The sequence below is a fragment of the Salvelinus namaycush genome, chromosome 24 (assembly GCF_016432855.1).
Source record: "Salvelinus namaycush isolate Seneca chromosome 24, SaNama_1.0, whole genome shotgun sequence".
Taxonomy (NCBI): Eukaryota; Metazoa; Chordata; class Actinopteri; order Salmoniformes; family Salmonidae; genus Salvelinus; species Salvelinus namaycush.
The window spans coordinates 22,985,355-23,008,399 of record NC_052330.1 but is presented as its reverse complement, the minus strand read 5'-3'; the positions used below and the strand labels follow the sequence as shown (position 1 = coordinate 23,008,399).

General features: G+C 46.1%; 2 protein-coding genes across 2 annotated transcripts; one reads left to right on the top strand and one right to left on the bottom strand.

Moving 5' to 3' along the window:
- Window positions 1–1,479: 1,479 nt before the first annotated feature.
- On the top strand, window positions 1,480–6,094 carry LOC120019096 (N-alpha-acetyltransferase 30-like). The gene is made up of 4 exons (XM_038962350.1): window positions 1,480–2,628; window positions 3,620–3,743; window positions 3,914–3,969; window positions 4,301–6,094. Exons 1-4 carry the CDS (start codon window positions 1,750–1,752, stop codon window positions 4,436–4,438), a joined length of 1,197 nt encoding a protein of 398 aa, XP_038818278.1. The 5' UTR covers window positions 1,480–1,749; the 3' UTR covers window positions 4,439–6,094.
- Window positions 6,095–10,459: 4,365 nt separating this feature from the next.
- Window positions 10,460–14,766, bottom strand: LOC120019358 (armadillo-like helical domain-containing protein 4). The gene is made up of 6 exons (XM_038962649.1): window positions 13,671–14,766; window positions 12,064–12,426; window positions 11,725–11,880; window positions 11,246–11,277; window positions 10,803–10,955; window positions 10,460–10,534 (listed from the first exon to the last, which is right to left on the bottom strand). Exons 1-6 carry the CDS (start codon window positions 14,764–14,766, stop codon window positions 10,460–10,462), a joined length of 1,875 nt encoding a protein of 624 aa, XP_038818577.1.
- Between the last annotated feature and the right edge of the window lie 8,279 nt (window positions 14,767–23,045).

Here is a 23,045-nt window from a genome sequence, read left to right as displayed (position 1 = left end):
TACACAAACCAGTTAATAAGTGCATGCGTGTGTGCCTGTACCAGAGTTGATGTCAACTCCATCTAATTCCAGTCAATTCTAGAGTTTAATTGTTTTCCTGCAGAGAATTCCATGTCCAATTCATCTGACAGGAATTCAGCTGAATGGGGTGGAACTCTGGCTGTGTGTGTGTTTACATCATAATCTGGTGAACCCTTATCCAGCCTCTCCAGTTCATCTAATCCCTCCACCTGCTCAAACACCCAAACAGTCCAGGCCACACCCCCACCCCCTAAACACACATACGCCTCCCAGCTTCCCCCTTATTGCTCTCGGCTGGGGGTGCTCCATCCCCCTCTGATCCCCAGTTAGGCTCTGCCACCCCCTAACCGTGCTCCAGCTGGAGTGTGTACCCCCTTCCCTTTTACTACATCCACTCTGTGCCCCGTCTGCTGCCTAGCATTGCCAAGGGCTTCCCCGGTGTTAGGAGTCCAGCAGTGTGTGTATGCAAATAGAGTCAGTGTCTGTCAATGAAAATAATATTACAAACAGTTGTGATTAGGGTTAATGCGTTTGCAGAGATATTACTTTTGTTTATTATTTTTCACCTGTATAGTATAGTTCTCTCTCCGTTACACACTTGACCAGTGCTTGACTTTGGCAGGAGCTCACTGGAGCTGAGTACAGGCACCTCAAATGTTCTACTGCTTGAGCTCCTGTTCTTCTTATTGAATATTAGCTCAAAAATATTGTGGAGCAGCTCCTGCACCTAAATACTATATAAATGGTACCGGCACCCAAAATTAGCACCGGAACCTATTTCAGTCCAAGTCAAGCACTGCACTTGACATTACTTCACCATTAGTAGCCTACTGCATAATACTTGGGGAGAAACTGGACATTTGCACCATATTGCAATGTACATAACAGTAGCACCCTCTGCTGGCAAGAGAGTATTGGATCCGGAGATGGCCTGCGTAATTTATGAATTTGACTTAAAGGTGTGAAAGGGAATACATTTGTAATACGTCAAAATTATTGATTTTTTATTTGGTCACTATTTACTTTGTTAATATCCAGCCCATTCATAATTTTGCTAGCTTTGCAGAGGTTTGCATTGTCTATTTATGCCTAAAACTAGATACACCAAATAATGCACCGTCGATTAACTCAAATTAATTTGTGAGCTTCGCTGATGCTCGAGGAGGGAGACCCAAAAAAGTTGTGCAAACCGCGCATAGATTATGCCTCTCATCACTGTCGTAAAGTGGCACCCGTGCATCGATTATGCTTCCCATCACTCTCGTAAAGCGCCACCCGCTTTCAGGGTAGTCACTACTTATCACAGCCACAAATTCATAATTATGTCTAAACCCCGCCTATTTCTACATTTTAGCTTCTTAAAATATGATTTGAAACCTTAACCATACTGCTAACCGTATTCTTAACCCAAACTTAAATGAATACCAAAAAGCAAAATGTTTTTTTCATAAATTTTTACGTTAAATCCAATTCTGACCTTGTGGCTGTAGTAAGTAGTGACAACCATCTTTCGGCTGCAATGGCGTTTGCTGCGACAGCACTTTCCGGCAGCGGGGAAACGGAGGAGAAAGCAACGACAGGCGTTGGAAGTAAAGACGAAATTGTTTCGGAAACCCTCGGATTTATACAATTATCGCCTAAGTGAAGTGAGCTTTGTTTATAAACCCGTTGACGAAACTATATTTCGAGGTTTTTTTCTAACGTGCATTGCCCCCTTGATGAGGTGGGATGGCTGCAGTGCCGACTGGGCCTAGCAGCGCATTGCCAGCATCCCCGGCTGAAATTTCTCCCTTCCCCGGGGATGGGAGCGTGGAACCTGGGGAAGGGGAGCAGCCCGGCTGCGGTTGGGAGGGCTCTGTAACACGACAGGAGCAGCGGGTCAGCGAGGACAAACGGCCAAGTAAGAAAAAACAGAAAAACATGCTATCGCATGCTAACCCGGCTGCGCTACACCTCAAAACGCAGGCCCTACAGGAACAGCAGCTGAACGGGTTGGTCAGTCCGTCTGAAGACGGTGTGATCTACAACCTCTCAACGGAAAACCGATCCGACAATCTGAGACCGTCCATGGAGCTCTGTGACAGCAGCAGTTTTGGAGACGACCCGAGTGACAAAAATAAAAGCGACCATTGCTGGCAACATGAGGACCACAGTCCGTGTTCGAAAGGCAGCCGCCACCCTCACTTGAACAACAATGGCATGAACGGTATGTTGACTATCACAAGAACTGAGGCTTTCCAAAGCCACACTGTAACCGGACACAGCCCCGGTGGTAACGTTAGGAAAAGGGAATGTGACCCCACAGAAGCCCCTCGACCACCGAGCCAGCAGCCCCCAGACTGCGAAGGCCTTGGCGAGCACCGGGCTGGAGTAGAGAGTGAACCCGACGTCATACACCAGCCGCCGGTGTCAGAATTAGCGAGGCTGGATCTGAACTGTTCGCCTGACCGAGAAGCGGAAGAGAGCCAGGGGATTCATTATGTCCGCTACGAGTCCGAGTTACAGATGCCAGGAATCATGAGGTTGATCACCAAGGACTTGTCTGAGCCGTATTCCATTTATACCTATAGGTACTTCATCCACAACTGGCCTCAGCTCTGCTTTCTGGTGAGTATGACATGGCACTATCTAGTAAAACATCTTCTTGACTTGGTTTTGGTTGGTGAACATTAGCAAAATAAAAAGAGGCCAGTAGCTTCTGGGGCAACAAAGCGAGTTTGTTGGGACATTTGGCTGTGTTGCCGCTGACCCTAAGAGGCCAGTAGTGTCTCTTAGCACCGTTTTGATGTAGGCCTAGATACTGTTACAGTGTCTGCTTCAATTGTGTTCTTTTCCTATCTTTCTGTATAGCAGTCCTGCTCATTTGATGTTCCTAAAGTTCTAGGTAAAGGGTAGGCTTCTCTTTAGGTAGATCCAGACAATAACACACCCTTCTTCTTCCCTGTTGTCTTGTCTGACAGTGAAACTAGTTTTTAAGTTGGGCTAAAAGGGTTGGTTAGTTTTGGTGTGACTGCTAGTGTAGACTTGTTCACTATGTCTATATTTAATCATCTGGAGGTGTCACACAGATACAGTTGAACATGAAGTGGCATGTACATGCGCTTGCACACAACACACACACACAAATAAACCCCCTTTGACAGCCTAACCCTAGCATAGTGTTGCAACCTCTGAGGCTTGCTGACTGTGAAACACTTGCAAGTCAAGTTTTTTTAACGTTTCTAGTCTTGATAATTCATTTTTGTATTTTGAGGTGAACTAGGCTAATAAGAAACAATTTGTGTCCACAAATTCAATGAGGTCCTTGCTGTTGATCTGTCTCCCTCTCCATAAAGGAATGAGCCATTCATCATTGTAACCATGATACTTACCTATTCAATATGATTTCTCAGTCTACTGCCCTCAGTGACCTATAGGAAGGAGGAAGTGCTATGTGCAGTGTAATCAAACTAGAGGTCAGGGTAGATGTGTTCTTGATGCTCATTGGCTAGAAGCATTGGCTTTTGTTTACTTCCTGGTTTTGTCTGGTCTTAAGAAGGCTTCAAAAGCTTTAGGTTGGACACAGCACTAACATGACTCACTGTTTATTAATTTCCAGGCCATGGTGGAGCAGGAGTGTGTGGGGGCCATTGTGTGTAAGCTGGACATGCACAAGAAGATGTTTCGTCGTGGCTACATCGCCATGCTGGCTGTAGACTCCAAACACCGGAGGAAAAGCATTGGTGAGAACCAGCATGCTCTCTCATTTTCACATGACGACTAATCACGTTTTATTAATAGCCCTTTTTGCCAAAAAATATTTGATCTCAAAGTACTTCCATTTTCTTTCTCTCCACAAACTTCTATGCGTACCATCCCACCGAATTGATTTTCTGGTGCCTGTATGTTGCAGGTACTAACCTGGTGAAGAAGGCCATCTATGCCATGGTGGAGGGGGATTGTGATGAGGTAAGCGGACTGGTACTGTCTGTCTGATGGTGACGTCCGAAGGCCCTGTTGTCCCTCTGGGGCCTTCACTCAGCTAGTGGCCCTGACTGTACTTGGCCTGAGGTATTAACCACATATTATATATCCACACTAGGTGGACTCTAGTACAGAAAATGAAGTGCTCTAGTGAATAACATGGGGATATAATAGAAAAAATATGATCTTATGACAAACCCCCACAAAATGATACAAAGACTACTTGTATTGCTTCAGCTCTGACAAGCAGTATCTCTCCCCGCCCTCCCTCTCTCCTTCCCTCCCTCTCTCCTTTCTCTCTCTCTCTCACTCCTAGGTGGTTCTGGAGACTGAGATCACTAACAAGTCAGCTCTAAAGTTGTATGAGAACCTTGGTTTTGTCCGAGACAAGCGGCTCTTCAGATATTACCTGAACGGTGTGGACGCATTGAGGCTCAAACTGTGGCTCCGCTAGAGAGAGAGGAGAGGGAGCATGACAGGTGCTGCCCTCTTACTGAAGCAGCTCCAGTCTCACTCTCAACCCTGCCCTGGTCCCTTGTCTCACACACACGTGTGTGTGTATGTATGTATGTATATATATACACACACACCTATATATATATATACACACACACACCTATATATATACAGTTACACACACACGCACACAGTCATACACCCATATGCACACACACATCGTCATACACCCACAAGCATAGATTCACCTACATTTGCATATACATAGACACACGCACATGCACACTACTCGTACACAGACATACACAGTACATACAACCCTCCCTTTTTTGATCCTTGACATCTTGGAAAACAGCTCAAGGCTGAACTGGACAGACAGAAATCCCACAATGTTTTTATGAAGAGGCCCTTGCCCTGTTAGCTGTAGGACCCTGTGAGAGGGGGAAGGAAGAGGAGTGTGTGATGTAGTCTGGTGATCTTTAACCTCAGAACATTGACCCCCCCCTCCAACGGAGCAGTATCTAAGGCATGATGTCGAGGGTGAACCCACAAACCCCCGGAGGGTGATGCATCACGCAAAATCACCCACTGGAAAACAGAAGAATAATAATAACACAGGGTGAAAATAAGGAAGAGGGTGGGATAACGACAGATTCGAAGGAAATATTTGTGGAGTTTATTTTTTGTGTATATTTTTTAATCTCATGATTCAACAGGGGGTTGGAAAAGCTATTGTGTGTGTGTTCGTGAGAGTGTGTGTGTGTGTTCGTGAGAGTGTGTGTTTTGCCTAGGGGTTTGGAAAAGGAAGTGTTTAGGCTATTGTGTACATGTGTAAGGGACGTGAAGTAAGGGATGTGAAGTAATGTAGTGGATGGGTGTGTGTGCGCACGCATGCTTGATGGGAATCATGAGTTGTGCGTGTTAGTGTGCTTTTCTCCCCCTGTCTGTGTTTTCATTAACCCTACGTTGTGAGACGAACACGCCAGCTGCTTGCTGCTCAGTTTTCACCCCGTGCCCCAGACCAAGAGCTGGAGCCTGTAAAGATATGCATGCATTTATTTTAACAAGAGTGGTGGTATGAGTGTGTGTTGATTAACACTCGGAACATTGCCCAGTTCCAAACAGACCCATAGTCCTAACTCCTAGGCAATTGTGTAGATCTGAAAGGTTTGGATAGGTGTAAGCAATATGGTGCAAATTCTTCCTGGCCTGTCAGAGGGAAAGGTGGAGCTATTTCCATTTTAGTAATACCTATTCAATCATTTCAGATACACTTGGTAAGTGCTGAGAGGGGTAAGGATGAGGGTCCTATTTGAGATTGGCCACTTGTGTTGGCCCTTTTTGCAGATCAAAGCTAATTTTCCCAAAATGCACTGCCAGCCACTGGAACATTGCTCAAAAATCTCCTGAGAAAGATAAATAATTATTGACAGAAGAAGTTTAGGTTTGGGCTCGGAAACTATTTCCCTATTGCAGTTTGTTCATTCAAATTCCTCCTAACTTGGAGACAATTTTTTCCAAGCTGTCTTTCAATCATCACAGTTGTCTATGAATTAACAACATGCAGAGCACTGGAGTCCTGTTTCAGTATGGCAAAGTGTCAGGCTGGAGTAATAGTGTTATTAAATATGCTGGATTCCTGTTGGCTTCGCTCTGTGTGTGTGTTTGAGTCAGTGTGTTGATCTTTGGTTGACCTCTGGTAAAGGAGGGCAAAAGTATTGTTAGCAGTTTACTTATTTCCTGTTTGCTCTCTGAGTTTATTTAGATTGTGTACTATATACTCGTACACTCACTCCCCTTAGTGGCCAAGCCTAGTGTGCACTTTCCAGGCGCCCTACTCTGATGCAGCACACACTCCGGTAACATTTGAGAGCTCCTCTGTCTGGGAACGACAGACACACCAGGCAGTTCCTATCTACTCCAATAATGGCAAAGAAAATCTGCGTTTGTGGTTGTTTTTTGACAACAAAAAAATACAAAAAATAACCAATTTTTTTTGGGAGTAAATGAACAAAGGTCGGCTGTGTGTGTTTTGACTGATGGTGTAAAATCGGTTATTTCAGACTAGATAACCCTGAAGTATAGTGAAGACACAGGGACACCAGGAGCTAGGTATAGAAGGTGGTGGTGGTAGTAGTAGTAATGGTGGTGGTGGTGGGGATGGTGGTAGTAGTAGTAATGGTGGTGGTAGTAGTAGTGGTGGTGGTGGTAGTAGTAGTGATGGTGGTGGTAGTATTAGTGGTGGTGGTGGTAGTAGTAATGATGGTGGTGGTAGTAGTAATGGTGGTGGTGGTGGTGGTGGTAGTAATGGCGGTGATGGTGGTGGTAGTAGTGGTGGTGGGGGTGGTAGTAGTAGTGGTGGGGGTGGTAGTAGTAGTAGTGGGGGTGGTGGTAGTAGTAGTAATGGTGGTGGTGGTAGTAGTTACTAAAGATCTGCTCCTTGTCTAGCAGAGACACTAATGTACTGTACTGCTGAGCTGTGATGAAGTCCCATAGGCTGAGAGAGCAGCTATAAGGTGTACACTAGCATACACAACACATTATGGGCCAGGTTTACTCAGTGTCTGCATCTCTGTAAAGTTTTAGCAGCTGTTATTTCAGAGTTTGCAGCTTTAATAAAACAGATGCAAACAGTTAGGAGCTATTACTCAACGTCTCTTCAATTCAACCGGCTAACATTGCAGAATAGGAAGTGAGAAGGGATGTCGACAGATACTTTACACACAGGCTGCTGTGTGGGTGGTTATAGTATGTGTGTGAGTGTGTTTGAAAAGACCGATCAGATGACTTTTTTTTTTTTTTTTTAAACGATTTGTATACAGAGTGTTTGCGCTCTATTCATTTGACGTCTGAGGACATCTTTTTTTGTGTGTTGTGTTTTTGGAGGGATTGATTAGTTAGGTTTTCTGTTTCTTTTCTCTGCTAATTTATTTTCACCCATCCAGACTATTAGGACTAGAATAAGAATAAAGGATTGGACAGCAACGATGTCATCAGAGATCCGGAAGCACAGATGGGAGCTAGGCTAGCTGTGCCAAAGCCATACTGCTTTGAACTGTTCCAATGGCACTCTGTTCCATTCACTGGGAAGACTTCCATTTGGCTCCCTGTGCAGATACACTTCCTGTTGAATCTTGACTCTTTCTGACATCACTCTGTTCCTGGTTCAGTCTAGAGGTGTGAGGGGGCTCCTGTCCCGTTTCAAATTAAATTGGTCTTTGTTTTGGTCTGACCCACTTTCCTCATTCTCATTGAACGTCTTTATTTCTCCCCTAGTTTTTAAAAGTGTGAACCCCTGGCAGTGCCAGTAGGGACCGTGGACATTATTGCCTGCCATGATAGGCCAGACAGCTCCGTTTGACCATCTACACCAGAGGTCTGTTCATGAGGGTGCCCTGTTAGATAGAATGTTCATATATAAATGTTTTGTCTAGAACCAATTTGATTCACTGTCATGTAGAATTAGGAATTGTCTACTCTATTAATTATCTTTCTAGCTGCATTGTTCTTAACTTTGCACCTCATTGAATGCACCCCAGTTGAAGGGCTTCCTTGTCAGTCTGTTTGTGGCCAGAGTCTGGTGTTATTTCAAAAGACATTGACATCTATTTAATCTATGGCTCTGGTCTGTTTTGACGAAGGAGTGAGCTAAAGAAGAAACAGACTGGCATCCAGGTAAGCTGATACCTTCCCATCCCTCATGGCTTCAAAATAAGTCAATGAATGGTCTTCACTACAGACAAATCAAAAGTTGTCTTGCCATTTCAGAGTTTAGGGTCTAAGAACATGACAAGGCTACTTAAACTGGTCTTGGAGGGCCACCATCCCACTGGTTGCCTAGCTACCATTCACCCCAGAGACCAACCACTCTTCTCCCATCTCCTTGTACGAGAGGAAGAGTTGTCAAGCTTTTTATTAGATATTCCAGTTGGCTTCTTGCTCTGGCTAGAATTTTCTCTTTAGGTACACCGATCTAGGATCAGTTTATCATGTCCAAATCCTAACCTTCACCATTACAGAGGGAGGATGTAAACTGACCTTAGCTCAGTGGGCATCTACTCTCTTCTTACCACTCCACTCGGGGACCCCACACACTGTGCCCCCCCCCCCCCCCCCCCCCCCAGGACCAGCTAAAGGGGATCTCTGTTTTTTGCAGTGACTAGCCCTGGACCCCTGTGATCTGTAAGGTGTGGTAAGGGAAGAGAGAACGGTATTTTTGCATGTCAGAGTTCTGTTCCTCTGCCCCTCTTCCTCTGTCTCTTTGATTTCAATCTGTCCGACGATATCTTTTATTTAATGTGGGAACAGTACACAGAAATAAATTATTAGATTTTTTTTAATGCGGTAAGGTGGATTGGTTGACTCTTGGTTGTCTGATGGTTATCTTGGTTCCAAAGCAAACAAACGGCACATCTGAAAGAGTGCAGTATTTTACATTGTATTACAATGTATCATGTGATTCATTCATGATTAGGCATTTTGTCTTCCAACTGTGTTTAGCAATAGAAACAAAAATAGTGAACCTTTCCCACAAACAGAGATCCTCCTGGGTAAAAGAGAGCTTTATTGGTAACACTGCACATTTGGTATCTATAGAAAGAAAGCCCAAAATGTGGCCATCATTTTACAGAAGAACCCGTACATTACATTGTTATTGCATATTCACAGGCAATATATCTCAAGCAACCTACCAGGAGATGGTCACGCAAAATGTGACACATTTCAAACTTGAATGACTACTATACAATGCAAGATTACTCAATTACATTGAATTAGACTTTTCAAAACACCTTTAATATTTAGTGCTAAAATGCAGACACTAGATGCATCAACCACAGAAATGAATAAATATATACATTTGGATCACAAAGGCATCAACCAGGGGGAATGGAAACCTTTGTCAACATTAAGTGCATACACGAGCAGCAAGCGTCCTGTTTCTCCTTAGACTTTTGGCTTTCACCTCAGTTCTTTCAGGTCCCAGTGCAAAATAAGAAAAATGGATTGTTAGGCAATTAGGAGAAACAACAGTACAGAAGAGAGAGGTTGAGTGAAAATACAAGTAGTCTCCCTTTAAAAAAAATCCCTCAGCATGGCTATGGGATGTAATGATTCTGAATGACTTGGACTTTCTGTAGAGTAGGCTATTCAATAGTAAATGATATGGAGATGATTAAATAAGCATTAGCCTTGTAGTCATGAAAGAGGTTGCCTGCCACGCACTGGAGGAAAAACATTGTCAGGAGGAGCAACAATAGAATGATCAGTTTCCTGTAACTACACACAGAGAGAGCTGGTTCCTGCTGAATGCTTTTAAAGGAGGATGATATTAATTTGGCCTTAAACAGTCGACAAGGCTGAATCAAGCAATGGCTGTCTATGAAAGTATCTACAGTACATTAATGCACACTGGTGTTGACAGCTTATGTTTTTTCAGTGTCTATGATGTGTTATGAACTCAATAGTGTGTGACCATCTTACTCCAGTAACCGTGAGTGCATCTCTATAGCCTGTAGTGGCTTCATTTCTGAAGTGGCTTCCTAAATGTAGGAAAGGAGACAAGAAGAGGAAGCCACTTCATACTATTGAAATGCACTCCTCGTCAGCTATATAAACAGAGATCCTATTAAATGGATTCTGCTCTAGCCCTTTTATTACATAGAAAGTAATTGAAAAAGAGGCTTCAGCACACGGTTATTCTTGTATGCTCTACACACTGTTGGTTTAAAGGATCTCAAACACATTGTGGATCATACAAGAATGTCAATAGCCTGGAGTTTATTTTTCAAATATTGTATTGTTTTCCCTCTATGCACCTGTAACTACTTAGGTGTTAAAACATTCAACCCTGTTTTACATGTCAAATACCCACCCGTCTTGTTGGTTAGACAGTCAAATACTCTCTGATGAATTATAGCCAATCGGCCCACAGTGATTGGAGATGTGGTAGTCATGGAGATATGATAACGACGACGCGGGCCGAGTCTCATCGGTTACAGGCACAGCGCTGTGGGCAGGATCAGAACTCGTCCTCAGAGCTGTCAGCCAATAGCATGGCTTGGTCCTGGCCGTTGCTGCTTGGCTCCCTGGGTTGCTGGAGACAAGACGGCAAATACCAAAAGTCAGGACATTCATTACATGGAGTTAAAGGTTGTCTAAAGCTCAATAAGTCCAAAGTGTCTTCCATCTCTTTCATCTGCACTGATGTGAAAGAAACTGTCCAATGTCTTTAAATCAGTACAGATAAAGGTGTGGAGATGAGGAAGCCACTTTAAACTACTGGTTAATGGCAATTTCTACCACAAGCTGATATATGCATCCTTTTTTAATAGTGTAGCGCTAGTGAGCATATTCCTATTAACCTCAGTGTGCCTGGCCTTCCTCCTACGCTGGTGTTTGAAGCTGTTCCTCCTCTTACGGTGGATCATCCTGATGCTGTAGAGGGCCCCAACGATGAGCAGGGCCCCCATGATGCCAATGCCCACCGGGGCCAACATCCCAGACACATACCCTGCCTGGAGGGATAGGGAACATGGTTGAGGGACAGAGGTGAACGATAGGGGTGTGTGAGGAACGAGCAGGGAGAAGAAACTAGCCACACACAGGAAATACAGACCACTCGTAGACCAGAGTGTCTTAGAGACAACTCTTCCAGTTGATGTTTTTTGACTAATTTAACTTAAGGGTAATAGGGGTCAATATTATCCCTGCTACACAGCCAAACAGCCTAAAGGACCACACTTTCTAACAGTTCTTTATAATGAGGTTAGTATGGTTCTGTCATGACCATTAATGGAGATCTTACCTTTTCTCTGATCAGTTCCACCCAGCTACGCACTGAAAAAAAGGGAGGAAGAGTGGCTTTGAAGCACATTTAACCCACACAAGATTGTCACCCACTATTTCAATTACACTTATTTCCTAATTGAAAAGAGCCAAAGTTAGTTTTATGTGCGCATGCATTCGTGTGTGTCTCCTCTCACTCAGGCCCTGATTGCGCTGCACCCAGACAGGAGGTGGGGGGATGAGGCTGTAGGGAGGTCGAGTGGGGGCTGGGATAGGGGTCTCCTTCTGTTCCTCTTCGCTGTCCTCTTCCTCTGACTCCTCTGTGTTCTCATCCTCCTCATCCACCTCTGGCTCCTCTACAGGAAGAAAAGAAGGAAAACAGCTGATTCAACTTCCTGTCAATTTGAATTGTGAACTTTCATCTTTACATTGTATAAACAATGTGTGTACATTAGAGTATTAGTGTGCATTATGTGTGTGTGTTAGTGTGACTCCTACCTTCAGACTCCAGTTCCTCCAGACCTGATTTGACCACAGGCAGATTGGTTGTCTTGGTGACCGTTGTCATGGTGGTCTGCTGGGAGGCGATGCTTGTAGGGTTGGGTTCGGAGGTGGGCGGGGTTTCCTCTGGGTTCTGTATGGTCTCACTACCACCTAAATATAACCATCACGGCTGGATCATTATAGTGGATATAGTGAAGAATAACATCAACATCTAGTCCTTAGATACTACTGTAGAAACTTCTAGATCTAAATGGATCGGATGAGTGTCAGCAATATGGTGAAAAGATGAAGAGGACGAATGGAATAATAAGATTAATAAGAAAGAAGTCTCACCTGGCTGTTCTGTCTCTGAAGGGGGAGGGTCTATGGGTGGACCAGAGGGGCAGATAGGCTCAGAGATCTCAGCCCCGGATGTCTGCCATGGCGAAGTCCAATCTGGTAGCACCAGGGGTGGGACACGGGATGGCCCCGTGTCACCTGTGTCCACCTGGTCGAACTCCACCTCTGACAGTAGCATCCCCGTGGTAGCCATGGAGACAGACAGCTGTGAGTTGCTGGGCGCGAGAGAGGCTGTCGCTACCCCCGCCCCTTCAGGTGTGACATCATCAAAGGGCTCAAAGATGAGAGGGAGGTCCTCCGATGACATCGTGCCCTCTGTGGACGCGTCCTGCATGGGAGGGGCACTGGCATCGACGGCTGGTAGTTAAATACACACACACACACCGACAGATGTTGGGTCTGGACTCACTGATGGTCCATAGGCAATTCGTATTGGCTCAGTGACTGCTAGATATCAACCTGTGACTAGAAACATGATGGTATGTACTGGTGAAGAGAGAGGAGTTTTAGACCCACAGCTCTGCTTCCAGTTCTCAACTACATTCTAACTGCTCTGCTCACAAATAAAAAAGGTATAAATCCCATATCACATAACATAACCATGGAAGGAATCCACCATATGGTGCAGCTTTCTGGGACAGGTTATTCTTGTAATTGATGAAGATTCAATCAAAATGTTTATTTCTGCATCTCTTTCAGTCATTTTTTTTTTTTTTTTTTGACATGTTGAAAAGGGTGTTCCAAAAAGAAAATCCTTCCTTCTACATACTACACATCAAGGTAGCTTGGTTTCCCTTGTAGGGAAGCTTCATGTCCCCAAAGAGAAGCTGGAACACACACACACAAATATACGCACATACGTATATGTACATAAACGCACACGTCCCAGAGGGACGCTAACAGGCTGCCTGTAGCGCTAACAGACAATCCTTAGAGGGACGCCAGACAGGCAGGAACAGTCAGGAACACATATTGGCTGAGACAGACTCCTCTATTCTACTGCATCACACAGTAATAAACTGCCTGGCTGGCCATGCTAGTGCCTAGGTCTTTAATGTTCCTCTCTGATGGAGGGAGGGAGATAGAGATAAAGGGTGAGTGAATTCCCCAGACTTGTATAACAGTCCCTGTCATTGCTGTCTCCTGGCAGTCATGTGAGGTTTATTTCCACCGTCAGAAATAGAAAGTAATTAGACTGCTTCCCTGGAACCCTGCCTGCTAAGGTTCAAAGTGAAGCGTGAAAAACCAAGCATTCACCCCCCCCCCCCCCCCCCCCCCCCCCCCGATCATCAAAGGAGATCTCTGCAGCTAGACGTGTCACTTTCATTTCCCTTCCCTTTTTAATGAAACCCAGCGAAAGGCAAACAGGCAACCCGTGTAATGGAATTCTATGGTGTGACACATCAACAGCTAGAGCAGCACCTTACCTTGTTGTGTGGCAGAGTAAGTGTGTTGGTGTGTGCATGTGCAAAAACTCAACATAGAATGTGGCCCTCAAGTGCATCTGTAGAGTAGACTCACTCCAGGTGGCTGAGTTCCCAGTGGCTGTCTCTAACATATCCAGTATGTACTCATTGGACCATAGCATACTGCATACTCACCTCCATTTTGCTGTAGTGGTTCAGTCCAGAGGCTGTCAGGGTCATCCTGTCTGGAGGATCCTGTCAGGGCTGGTCCAAGGTCGGGCAGGAGGGGGTCTGGGAGAGCAAACGCTGTCTCTCCATCTTGGGGGTGTGGAGATGCAGGGCCAGCGGCCTCCAGACCACTAGGGGGCAGTGATGAATCGTCTCTGCTGGATCTCCATACTGACGGAGGGATGGAGGTCAATGGGGAGTTTGTAAGGATACTATGGGGAGATGAGGAGCTCGGTCTGGTCGTCTCTGTCTCCTGCCCCAGAAGAGGAGCTCCAAGGTCGGGAAAGCTCTCTCTGAGTTCCCCTTCCTTTCCTCCATGGAGATCTGGCCTCTCTTCCAGGATGAGGTCTCTTCTCTCCCCAGCAAGGTGCGTCCCTGTCTGGCTGTCTGGTTGTGGGGCTCTGGTTGCTGTGGAAGCACCATGTAGAGCAGCTCTGGGTGTTTTCATGGCCACCGTCATCCCTTGCCTCTCTCCTAGGGAAGCTATCATGGCCCCAGTGGTGACAGTAGGTACATCCTCCATAGGATCCTCTTCGGGCCCTACTTTCATCTCTTTGTCTGTGTAGAGTTCTGGAGCTTCTACAGGCAGTCTGTGAGTCTCCTTCCCCTCAAAGAAGCTCTCAGAGGCAGCCCCTGTCTCTGCCTCCCTCCCCTGGCTCTTAGCCCTTCCCGGTTCAGATATACCCTCATGACTGTCCACGTTCCGTGCCTGCGTCACCGGCTCTATCCCCCCTGGTTTGCGTCCCATCACATCAGGGCCAGTGCCTCCCCCTGCTCCAATATTCTCTGATAGGTCAGTCCAGCTGCCAGTCATATGTTCTGCCATCCCATAGGACAGTCTGTCGAGATCAGAGGGCCCAGATTGGACACTTGTTGATGTCACACTGACAGGTGTTGCTGGTGTTACACAGGGCTCTCCCTCCATTGGCTCCCCAGCTTGTCCATCACAGCCACTGTCCTGTGAGGCGGGTGCGCAGTCGTGGAGGGGCGGGACTGGGGTGCTGTAGACGCAGAGACAGACCCCTACCAATAGGAGGTGATGGAGAGTTGCAGGGAAGAGCATCTTTCCCATCTCTCACCACAAAGTAAACATGGAGACGTAGAGAAGCGTCGCAGTGGCTAGAAGGGGGTGGTCAGATGACGGGGGCAGGTATGGAGATGGTATGGCGATTCAGCTGAGGAAAGAATTTCACCACTTATTTATTGCTGAACTCTAACCTAAGATAACTGAGGCTGAGGATTATATTAGCTTTTGTGTAAGCCTTTCCTTTGATGTTGCTGTCTGGCAGTTTCGTGGAAAATGTGGACTTTTGAGCCCTCTCTCTGGTTGTTTTACTTCTACTCCATTCCTCTCCACACACACACACACACACCAGTGTTAATTTTGTGACTATTTTTTATACAGTATTACATTTAGTCTAGTCTTAGTCATTTTGATTAAAATATCATTAAGTCTTAATCACATTTTGTCATTTGAATAATGATTTAGTCTAGTTATTGTCAAAATGACGACAACAGTGGGCCAATCCAGTCAACTAAATGCCCTTTCATTGTAGTCACATCACATTTGTATTGCGTCATTAACCCTGCAGGGGTATTCAACTCTTACCCTACGAGGTCCAGAGCCTGCCGGATAATTAATTGCGCCCACCTAGTGTCCCAGGTCTAAATCATTCCCTGATTAGATGGGAATCATTTAAAAAGTTGAGTTTGAGGGATAAAGTACCAAAATGTGCACAAAAATACATAGCCTTGTCCTACCAACATATTTTTCTGAATAACATCCTATTCTCTTCTCAACAGCAGAAAAATGACAAACATACAGTATATAAGAATATGTAAGAATTATCTGTCCATGTAAATTCTCAAGGACAGAGACAGAGACAGAGACAGAGAGAGAGAGAGAGAGAGAGAGAGAGAGAGAGAGAGAGAGAGAGAGAGAGAGAGAGAGAGAGAGAGAGAGAGAGAGAGAGAGAGAGAGAGAGAGAGAGAGAGAGAGAGAGAGAGAGAGAGAGAGAGAGAGAGAGAGAGAGAGAGAGAGAGAGAGAGAGAGTGTGTGTGTGTATTGGCAAAGTAGTATGGGTTGCACATCAGTCACTCGGTCGCGTCATTGCCATTGTCATCCACGTTTCACTGACACCGCAGCCACATTGGTGTCCAACACTAGAACGGGGGCTAATGACTTTAAATGGGAGCTAATGACTGTTTCGCCCAGTGATGTGGGCGAGTCACTAAATTTTGAGTCCGAATCGAGTCCCCTGTGCGCGAGTCCATGTCCGAGTCACCAATGGTCGAGTCACGAGTCGGGTCACGAGTCCCTATAGCTAAAGTCCGAGTTCCTATATGTACAGTAGTCCTGATCCAAGTGCTCAAGTCTGAGTCACTTGGTCCCCATTAACGCAAAATACATTTTGGTTAGTTCTACAAAACATATTTCTATCTGAACATTCCAAAACGTTAAGTCCTGCTGAATGCGCCCTAGGTTGTTAGCTATAGCTAGCTAATGAGGTAAAATGACTGAACAAGATGTAGCCTAAACAAATGGTTAATGGTCCGGACCGCAAGTAGCCTAGTTTTAGAATTGGCCTGCAATATGCTTTATGAATGTAAAATGTGGCATACCAATACACGATAGAAAGAAAAAAAAACGTAGCGCCTGGCAATGAAATGCAGTGGAGAAAGTGAGAGGGTTGAACAAGATTACAAATCCAAAGACAGCCTTCTTTTCTATACTCAATGGAGAGAAAAACATAGCTACACTGTTGTTTTACTATTAAACTCAATGCTGCTATTGCTTTTAATTTCGTAAAGCAGCTTGTGTTTCTTAACCAGGCAAAGGGTAGCTAACGAGAAGGCTGGTGGGTGACTGGTTAGCTATGTGGAAGCAAGAGGGTAATTTGCGCGATGTGTATAATCGAAGGTGGAGCCTGTCTGTCTGTCTGCCCACACTCATCGCTTGCTCCCCCGCAGCTCACCAGCTGATGTGGGCTGTGTGTGCCGGGTATGGTGCGTCCTTCCCACTGCTGAACAGAACTGCGCTGTGCATCTGTGCTGCTAATATTACATATGTTATCACTGAAAAGCTCTCAATGTCTCCAAAAACTCTTGTCCAGTCCACTTAGTAGTCAGGTCACAGAGATAATTTTGTATCGTCTCATTTTAGTCTACTGAAATTAAAAATGTTTAGTTATAGTTTTTTCTGGGTCTATTTAGTCAGTTATAGTCTCGTCAATTGCCACTGAAAAACAAGTGTTTGACAAATATTTGTGTTACTATTTTTGTTGATGAAATTAACACTGACCCACACTCACACACACACACACACACAGTCAGTACAACCTGACACAGCAAACCCTTGCATTGTACTTTTAAAATAACTATAAATAGCAGGTTATCTCCAGAATGACTCAATCCTGTTCAGTTGGACTCTGCAGGTTAATATTTTTAAATAGATAATAACACGTTTCAGTTAGTGCACTTTCATATAAAATGTACCATACAAATAGATAATACCATTATAATAACAGTGTCACGTTCCTGACCTGTTTTCTGTTAGTTTTGTATGTGTTAGTTGGTCAGGACGTGAGTTTGGGTGGGCAGTCTATGTTTTCTGTTTCTATGTTGGTTTAATGGGTACCTGATATGGTTCTCAATTAGAGGCAGGTGGTTTTCATCTCCTCTGATTGAGAATCATATTAAGGTAGGTGTTTTCACATTGATTGTTGTGGGTGGTTGTCTCCTGTGTCTGTGTTTGTCGCGCCACACGGGACTGTCTCGGTTTGTTTGTTCGTTCGGTTTTGTGTAGTCTGTTTCCCTGTTCGTGCGTTCTTCGTGTTACATGTAAGTTCTTACGTTCAGGTCAGTCTACGTCGTTTTGTTGTTTTGTATCTTTTCAAGTGTTCTTCGTGTTTTCGGTTTATTTAATAAATATCATGTCAAATCGCAACGCTGCATTTTGGTTTAATCCCTGCTCCTCCTCTTCGGATGAAGAGGAAGAGGAACGCCGTTACAGAATCACCCACCGAATCAGAACCAAGCAGCGTATGTTCGAGCAGTGGAATACACAGGACTACTGGACTTGGGAGGACGAGCTGGATGGTAAAGGTCCATGGGCACAGCCGGGAGAATATCGCCGTCCCAAAGCTGAGCTGGAGGCAGCGAAAGCAGAGAGGCGGCGATATGAGGAGGCAGCAAGGAGATGTGGCTGGAAGCCGGAGAATCAAGCTCAAGACCGGAGATATGAAGGTACGCGGCTAGCAAGGAAGCCCGAGAAGAAACCCCAAAAATTTCTTGGGGGGGGGGGGGCTAAGAGGTAGTGGTCCAAGGGCAGGTAGGAGACCTGCGCCCACTTCCCAGGCTAACCGTGGAGAGCGGGAGTACGGGCAGACACCGTGTTACGCAGTAGAGCGCACGGTGTCTCCTGTACGTGTTCATAGCCCGTGTTCATAGCCCGGTGCGGGTTATTCCACCTCCCCGCACTGGTAGGGCTAGATTGAGCGTTGGGCCGGCTTACATGGCACCAGCCTTACGCATGGTGTCCCCGGTTCGCCTACATAGCCCGGTGCGGGTTATTCCACCTCCCCGCACTGGTCGGGCGACGGGGAGCATTCAACCAGGTAAGGTTGGGCAGGCTCAATGCTCAAGGGAGCCAGTACGCCTGCACGGTCCGGTATTTCCGGCGCCACCTTCCCGCCCCAGCCCAGTACCACCAGTGCCTACACCACGCACCAGGCTTCCAGTGCATTTCCAGAGCCCTGTTCCTCCTCCACGCACTCTCCCTATGGTGCGTGTCTCCAGCCCAGTGCCTCCAGTTCCGGCACCACGCACTAAGCCACCTGTGCGTCTCCAGAGCCCTGTACACACTGTTCCTTCTCCCCGTACTCGTCCTGATGTGCGTGCCCTCAGCCCGGTACCACCAGTTCCGGTACCACGCACCAGGCCCAAGGTACGCTTTGAGAATTCAGTGTGCCCTGTCCCTGCTCCCCGCACTAGCCTGAAGGTGCGTGTCCTTAGCCCGGTGCCTCCAGTTCCGGCACCACGCACCAGGCCTACAGTGCGCCTCAGTCGGCTAGAGTCTGTAGTCTGCCCAACGCCGTCTGAGCCATCCGTCTCCTCAGCGCCATCTGAGCCATCCGTCTCCCCAGCGCCATCTGAGCCATCCGTCTCCCCAGCGCCATCTGAGCCATCCGTCTCCCCAGCGCCGTCTGAGCCATCCGTCTCCCCAGCGCCGTCTGAGCCATCCGTCTCCCCAGCGCCGTCTGAGCCATCCGTCTGCCCAGTGCCGTCTGAGCCATCCGTCTGTCCCGAGCCATTAGAGCCGCCCGTCTGTCCCGAGCCGTCAGAGCCGTTCGTCAGTCAGGAGCCGCTAGAGCCATTCGTCAGACAGGATCTGCCAGAGCCGCCAACCAGACAGGATCTGCCAGAGCCGCCAACCAGACAGGATCTGCCAGAGTCGCCAACCAGACAGGATCTGCCAGAGCCGCCAACCAGACAGGATCTGCCAGAGCCGCCAACCAGACAGGATCTGCCAGAGCCGCCAACCAGACAGGATCTGCCAGAGCCGCCAACCAGACAGGATCTGCCAGAGCCGCCAACCAGACAGGATCTGCCAGAGCCGCCAACCAGACAGGATCTGCCAGAGCCGCCAACCAGACAGGATCTGCCAGAGCCGCCAGTGAGCCATGAGCGTCCAGAGCCGTCAGCCAGCCATGAGCGTCCAGAGCCGTCAGCCAGCCATGAGCGTCCAGAGCCGTCAGCCAGCCATGAGCGTCCAGAGCCGTCAGCCAGCCATGAGCGTCCAGAGCCGTCAGCCAGCCATGAGCGTCCAGAGCCGTCAGCCAGCCATGAGCGTCCAGAGCCGTCAGCCAGCCATGAGCGTCCAGAGCCGTCAGCCAGCCATGAGCGTCGAGAGCCGTCAGCCAGCCATGAGCGTCGAGAGCCGTCAGCCAGCCATGAGCGTCCAGAGCCGTCAGCCAGCCATGAGCGTCGAGAGCCGTCAGCCAGCCATGAGCGTCGAGAGCCGTCAGCCAGCCATGAGCGTCGAGAGCCGTCAGCCAGCCATGAGCGTCGAGAGCCGTCAGCCAGCCATGAGCGTCGAGAGCCGTCAGCCAGCCATGAGCGTCGAGAGCCGTCAGCCAGCCATGAGCGTCCAGAGCCGTCAGCCAGTCATGAGCTGCCATTTATCCAGAACTGCCCCTCAGTCCAGAGCTGTCTCTCTGTCCGGAGCTGCCCTTCAGTCCGGAGTTGCCCCTCTATCCTGAGCTACCTCTCTATCCTGACCTACCTCTCTGTCCTGAGCTATCTCTACCTTATCCTGGTGCTGCCCCTTATCTTAAGGTTACCCTTTAAATTAAGTGGGTGTAAAATGAGGGTGGTCATTCTAAGGGGGAGACGTAAGCTGGGATTGACTATGGTGGGGTGGGGACCTCGCCCAGAGCCTGAGCCACCACCGTGGTCAGATGCCCACCCAGACCCTCCCCTAGACTTTGTGCTGGTGCGCCCGGAGTTCGCACCTTGAGGGGGGGGTTATGTCACGTTCCTGACCTGTTTTCTGTTAGTTTTGTATGTGTTAGTTGGTCAGGACGTGAGTTTGGGTGGGCAGTCTATGTTTTCTGTTTCTATGTTGGTTTAATGGGTACCTGATATGGTTCTCAATTAGAGGCAGGTGGTTTTCATCTCCTCTGATTGAGAATCATATTAAGGTAGGTGTTTTCACATTGATTGTTGTGGGTGGTTGTCTCCTGTGTCTGTGTTTGTCGCGCCACACGGGACTGTCTCGGTTTGTTTGTTCGTTCGGTTTTGTGTAGTCTGTTTCCCTGTTCGTGCGTTCTTCGTGTTACATGTAAGTTCTTACGTTCAGGTCAGTCTACGTCGTTTTGTTGTTTTGTATCTTTTCAAGTGTTCTTCGTGTTTTCGGTTTATTTAATAAATATCATGTCAAATCGCAACGCTGCATTTTGGTTTAATCCCTGCTCCTCCTCTTCGGAGGAAGAGGAACGCCGTTACAAACAGAAAGAACACATTCAAATATCAAGTGAGGAAGAGACTAGGACACTGCACAAATACTTTGGTAATCTGCAAGGGGCATTTTTCTTGGCAAATGGAGTTGACTTGTAAACAGAGAATTCTGTTCCCATTGGGTTGCCTGGAAGACACCCTGCCCCTGTGTTGCTGCAGTGTGTCAGCAGCCTGGTCTCATAGACTAGACGTAACAAAGTAAATGTAAATCCGGTTCAGTCAAATTACTATGATATGTTACGTTTGGTATGGTTACATAAGATAAAAAGTTACTTAAGGCAAAAACTAAAGAAAGTTGGTTGGTCGGAGTGGGCGTGGGTTTATAATCCAAAAGTCTAGCAACAAAAAGGTTGTGTGTCAAATCTCATCACTGCCAACTTCAGCATTTTAGACAATTAGCACATTTCCAACAACTTACTACTTTTTAGCTACTTTGCAACTACTTAGCATGTTAGCTAACCTTTCCCCTAACCTTAACCCTTTTAGCTAACCCTTCCCCTAACCCTAACCCTAACCTTAATAACCCTTTAACCTAACTCCTAACCCTAAGTTTAACACTAACCCTTAACCCCAACCCCTAGTCTAGCTAATGTTAGCCACCTAGCATATTCCTAACATATCATACGAATTGTAATTTGTAACATATACTAAATGGATTATAGCCATCCAAAAATGAATACATACCATACAAAACACAACATATCATACTAAATGGAGAGGTCTGATTTACGTACACAATAATACAAAAGGCTCTGAGAGCAGGTTGGTGTCAGACAGGCGTTTCACAGACATCAACGTCAAACCCTGACACACATACACACACACACATACACACACACAAACACACACATTTGATATTTTAGTAACATGTGTGCTTATCCAGAGCGACTTCCAGTTAGTGCATTGTACACACACACACACACACACACACACACACACACACAAACGCACCTTCTTACTCTAACAAACACTACCGACCCCAGCTGACCATCACTAATCAATGTACTCAACAAGAGTCAAGAGAGCCGCCTGCTGCTTGACACCCACAATACCAGTTATGAACCAATTCTGAGGATTAAAATAGACCTCCATCCGGTAAACAAACATCATCATCCAGACCCACACCACGCCACGCCACTGCGGCGCAGGCATAAACCGCTTTAGTGTACAGATTCATGGCCAAGAGATCTAAGTAGCCTAGTCTTCTAGTGCATTAAAATCCGTGTATTCATATGTGCGTGTGTGACTATGCCACATCGGCTACAGTAGAGACGGTGCTTCTCATCTTAGAAGCCTGTCATGAACCATATTGTTCTATCAATAGATCATGTTTTACATTTTAAACAAATCGAAACAAATGGGTTATGTTAGATGAAAAGTCATTAAAAAAAGATGCACTGTATAATGCATTGTCCTTACCTGCCGGAGTCGTAGACGGGAATGATGTTCACCTCATTGCACAGGGCGGTATGTATTTCTCCCCAGCCTTTCCTTTAAACAACGGGTTGTATATTACAACTGAACCAATATCATATCAATAAGCTGCCAATATCGATCCGGAAGCAAGCTTAAGGAATAGCCTCGTCTTTATTAATGTGCTGATCACACAATGTAGGCTACGCTACGGAGTGCGTGTGCATGCGCGCCTCAACTGGCAGAGTGCTTCGATCTGCTCTGTGATTGAGCGCGTGTAGAGATATGATTTATGAAGAACATTCAGTAATATTTTATGTCCAATGCGTTGCATAACAGGCAATTGTTTTAGTGTGGGGAAATGTTTTCAAATTCTATTTGAACCTCAGATTTTGTTTTTCCCGAGGTGGTGCTGAATGGACAGCTCCTTGGTTCTAAAACCTGTGTTATAATAATAATAATGTTGTGTTGGGTGTCTTAGAAAGTTACCTTCCCTATAGCAATTAATTAATTAATTGAAGATAAATGTGAAATCTAAAAATTTAAGTAAATTACATGAAAGTTGATCTGCTTATTTATTATGTCGGACTACCTGTCTCTAGTCGATGCATCACTTCATGGCAAATAAAGAAACCACCGAATTTCTCTCCTTTCATCCTTTCATGTCTACTCTTGAACGATCTATAAGAACATGAAATTGATTGCATAAAATATTGCCCAAACAATTTCATGTTCTTTATAGATCGTTCAAATTCTCAGTCCATATCTAGTGTGTAAAAATGACTTCTATAAATATTTGGATATGACTAGTATAGACCGTGATGTATTTTTATTTTGCGTTTGATTTATAACATACAAGTATAATTGCATAAACTATTTTACAGCAGGGACAAAATATTTTTAATCAGGCGA

Coding starts and splice junctions, on each gene's coding strand:
- LOC120019096 (XM_038962350.1), top strand. CDS start 1,750: ATGGCTGCAGTGCCGACTGGGCCTAGCAGCGCATTGCCAGCATCCCCG. Junction 2,629..3,619: donor GGCCTCAGCTCTGCTTTCTG/GTGAGTATGACA, acceptor ATTAATTTCCAG/GCCATGGTGGAGCAGGAGTG. Junction 3,744..3,913: donor ACACCGGAGGAAAAGCATTG/GTGAGAACCAGC, acceptor TGTATGTTGCAG/GTACTAACCTGGTGAAGAAG.
- LOC120019358 (XM_038962649.1), bottom strand. CDS start 14,766: ATGCTCTTCCCTGCAACTCTCCATCACCTCCTATTGGTAGGGGTCTGT. Junction 11,881..12,063: donor TTCAGAGACAGAACAGCCAG/GTGAGACTTCTT, acceptor GGTTATATTTAG/GTGGTAGTGAGACCATACAG. Junction 10,956..11,245: donor TGGAACTGATCAGAGAAAAG/GTAAGATCTCCA, acceptor CTATCCCTCCAG/GCAGGGTATGTGTCTGGGAT.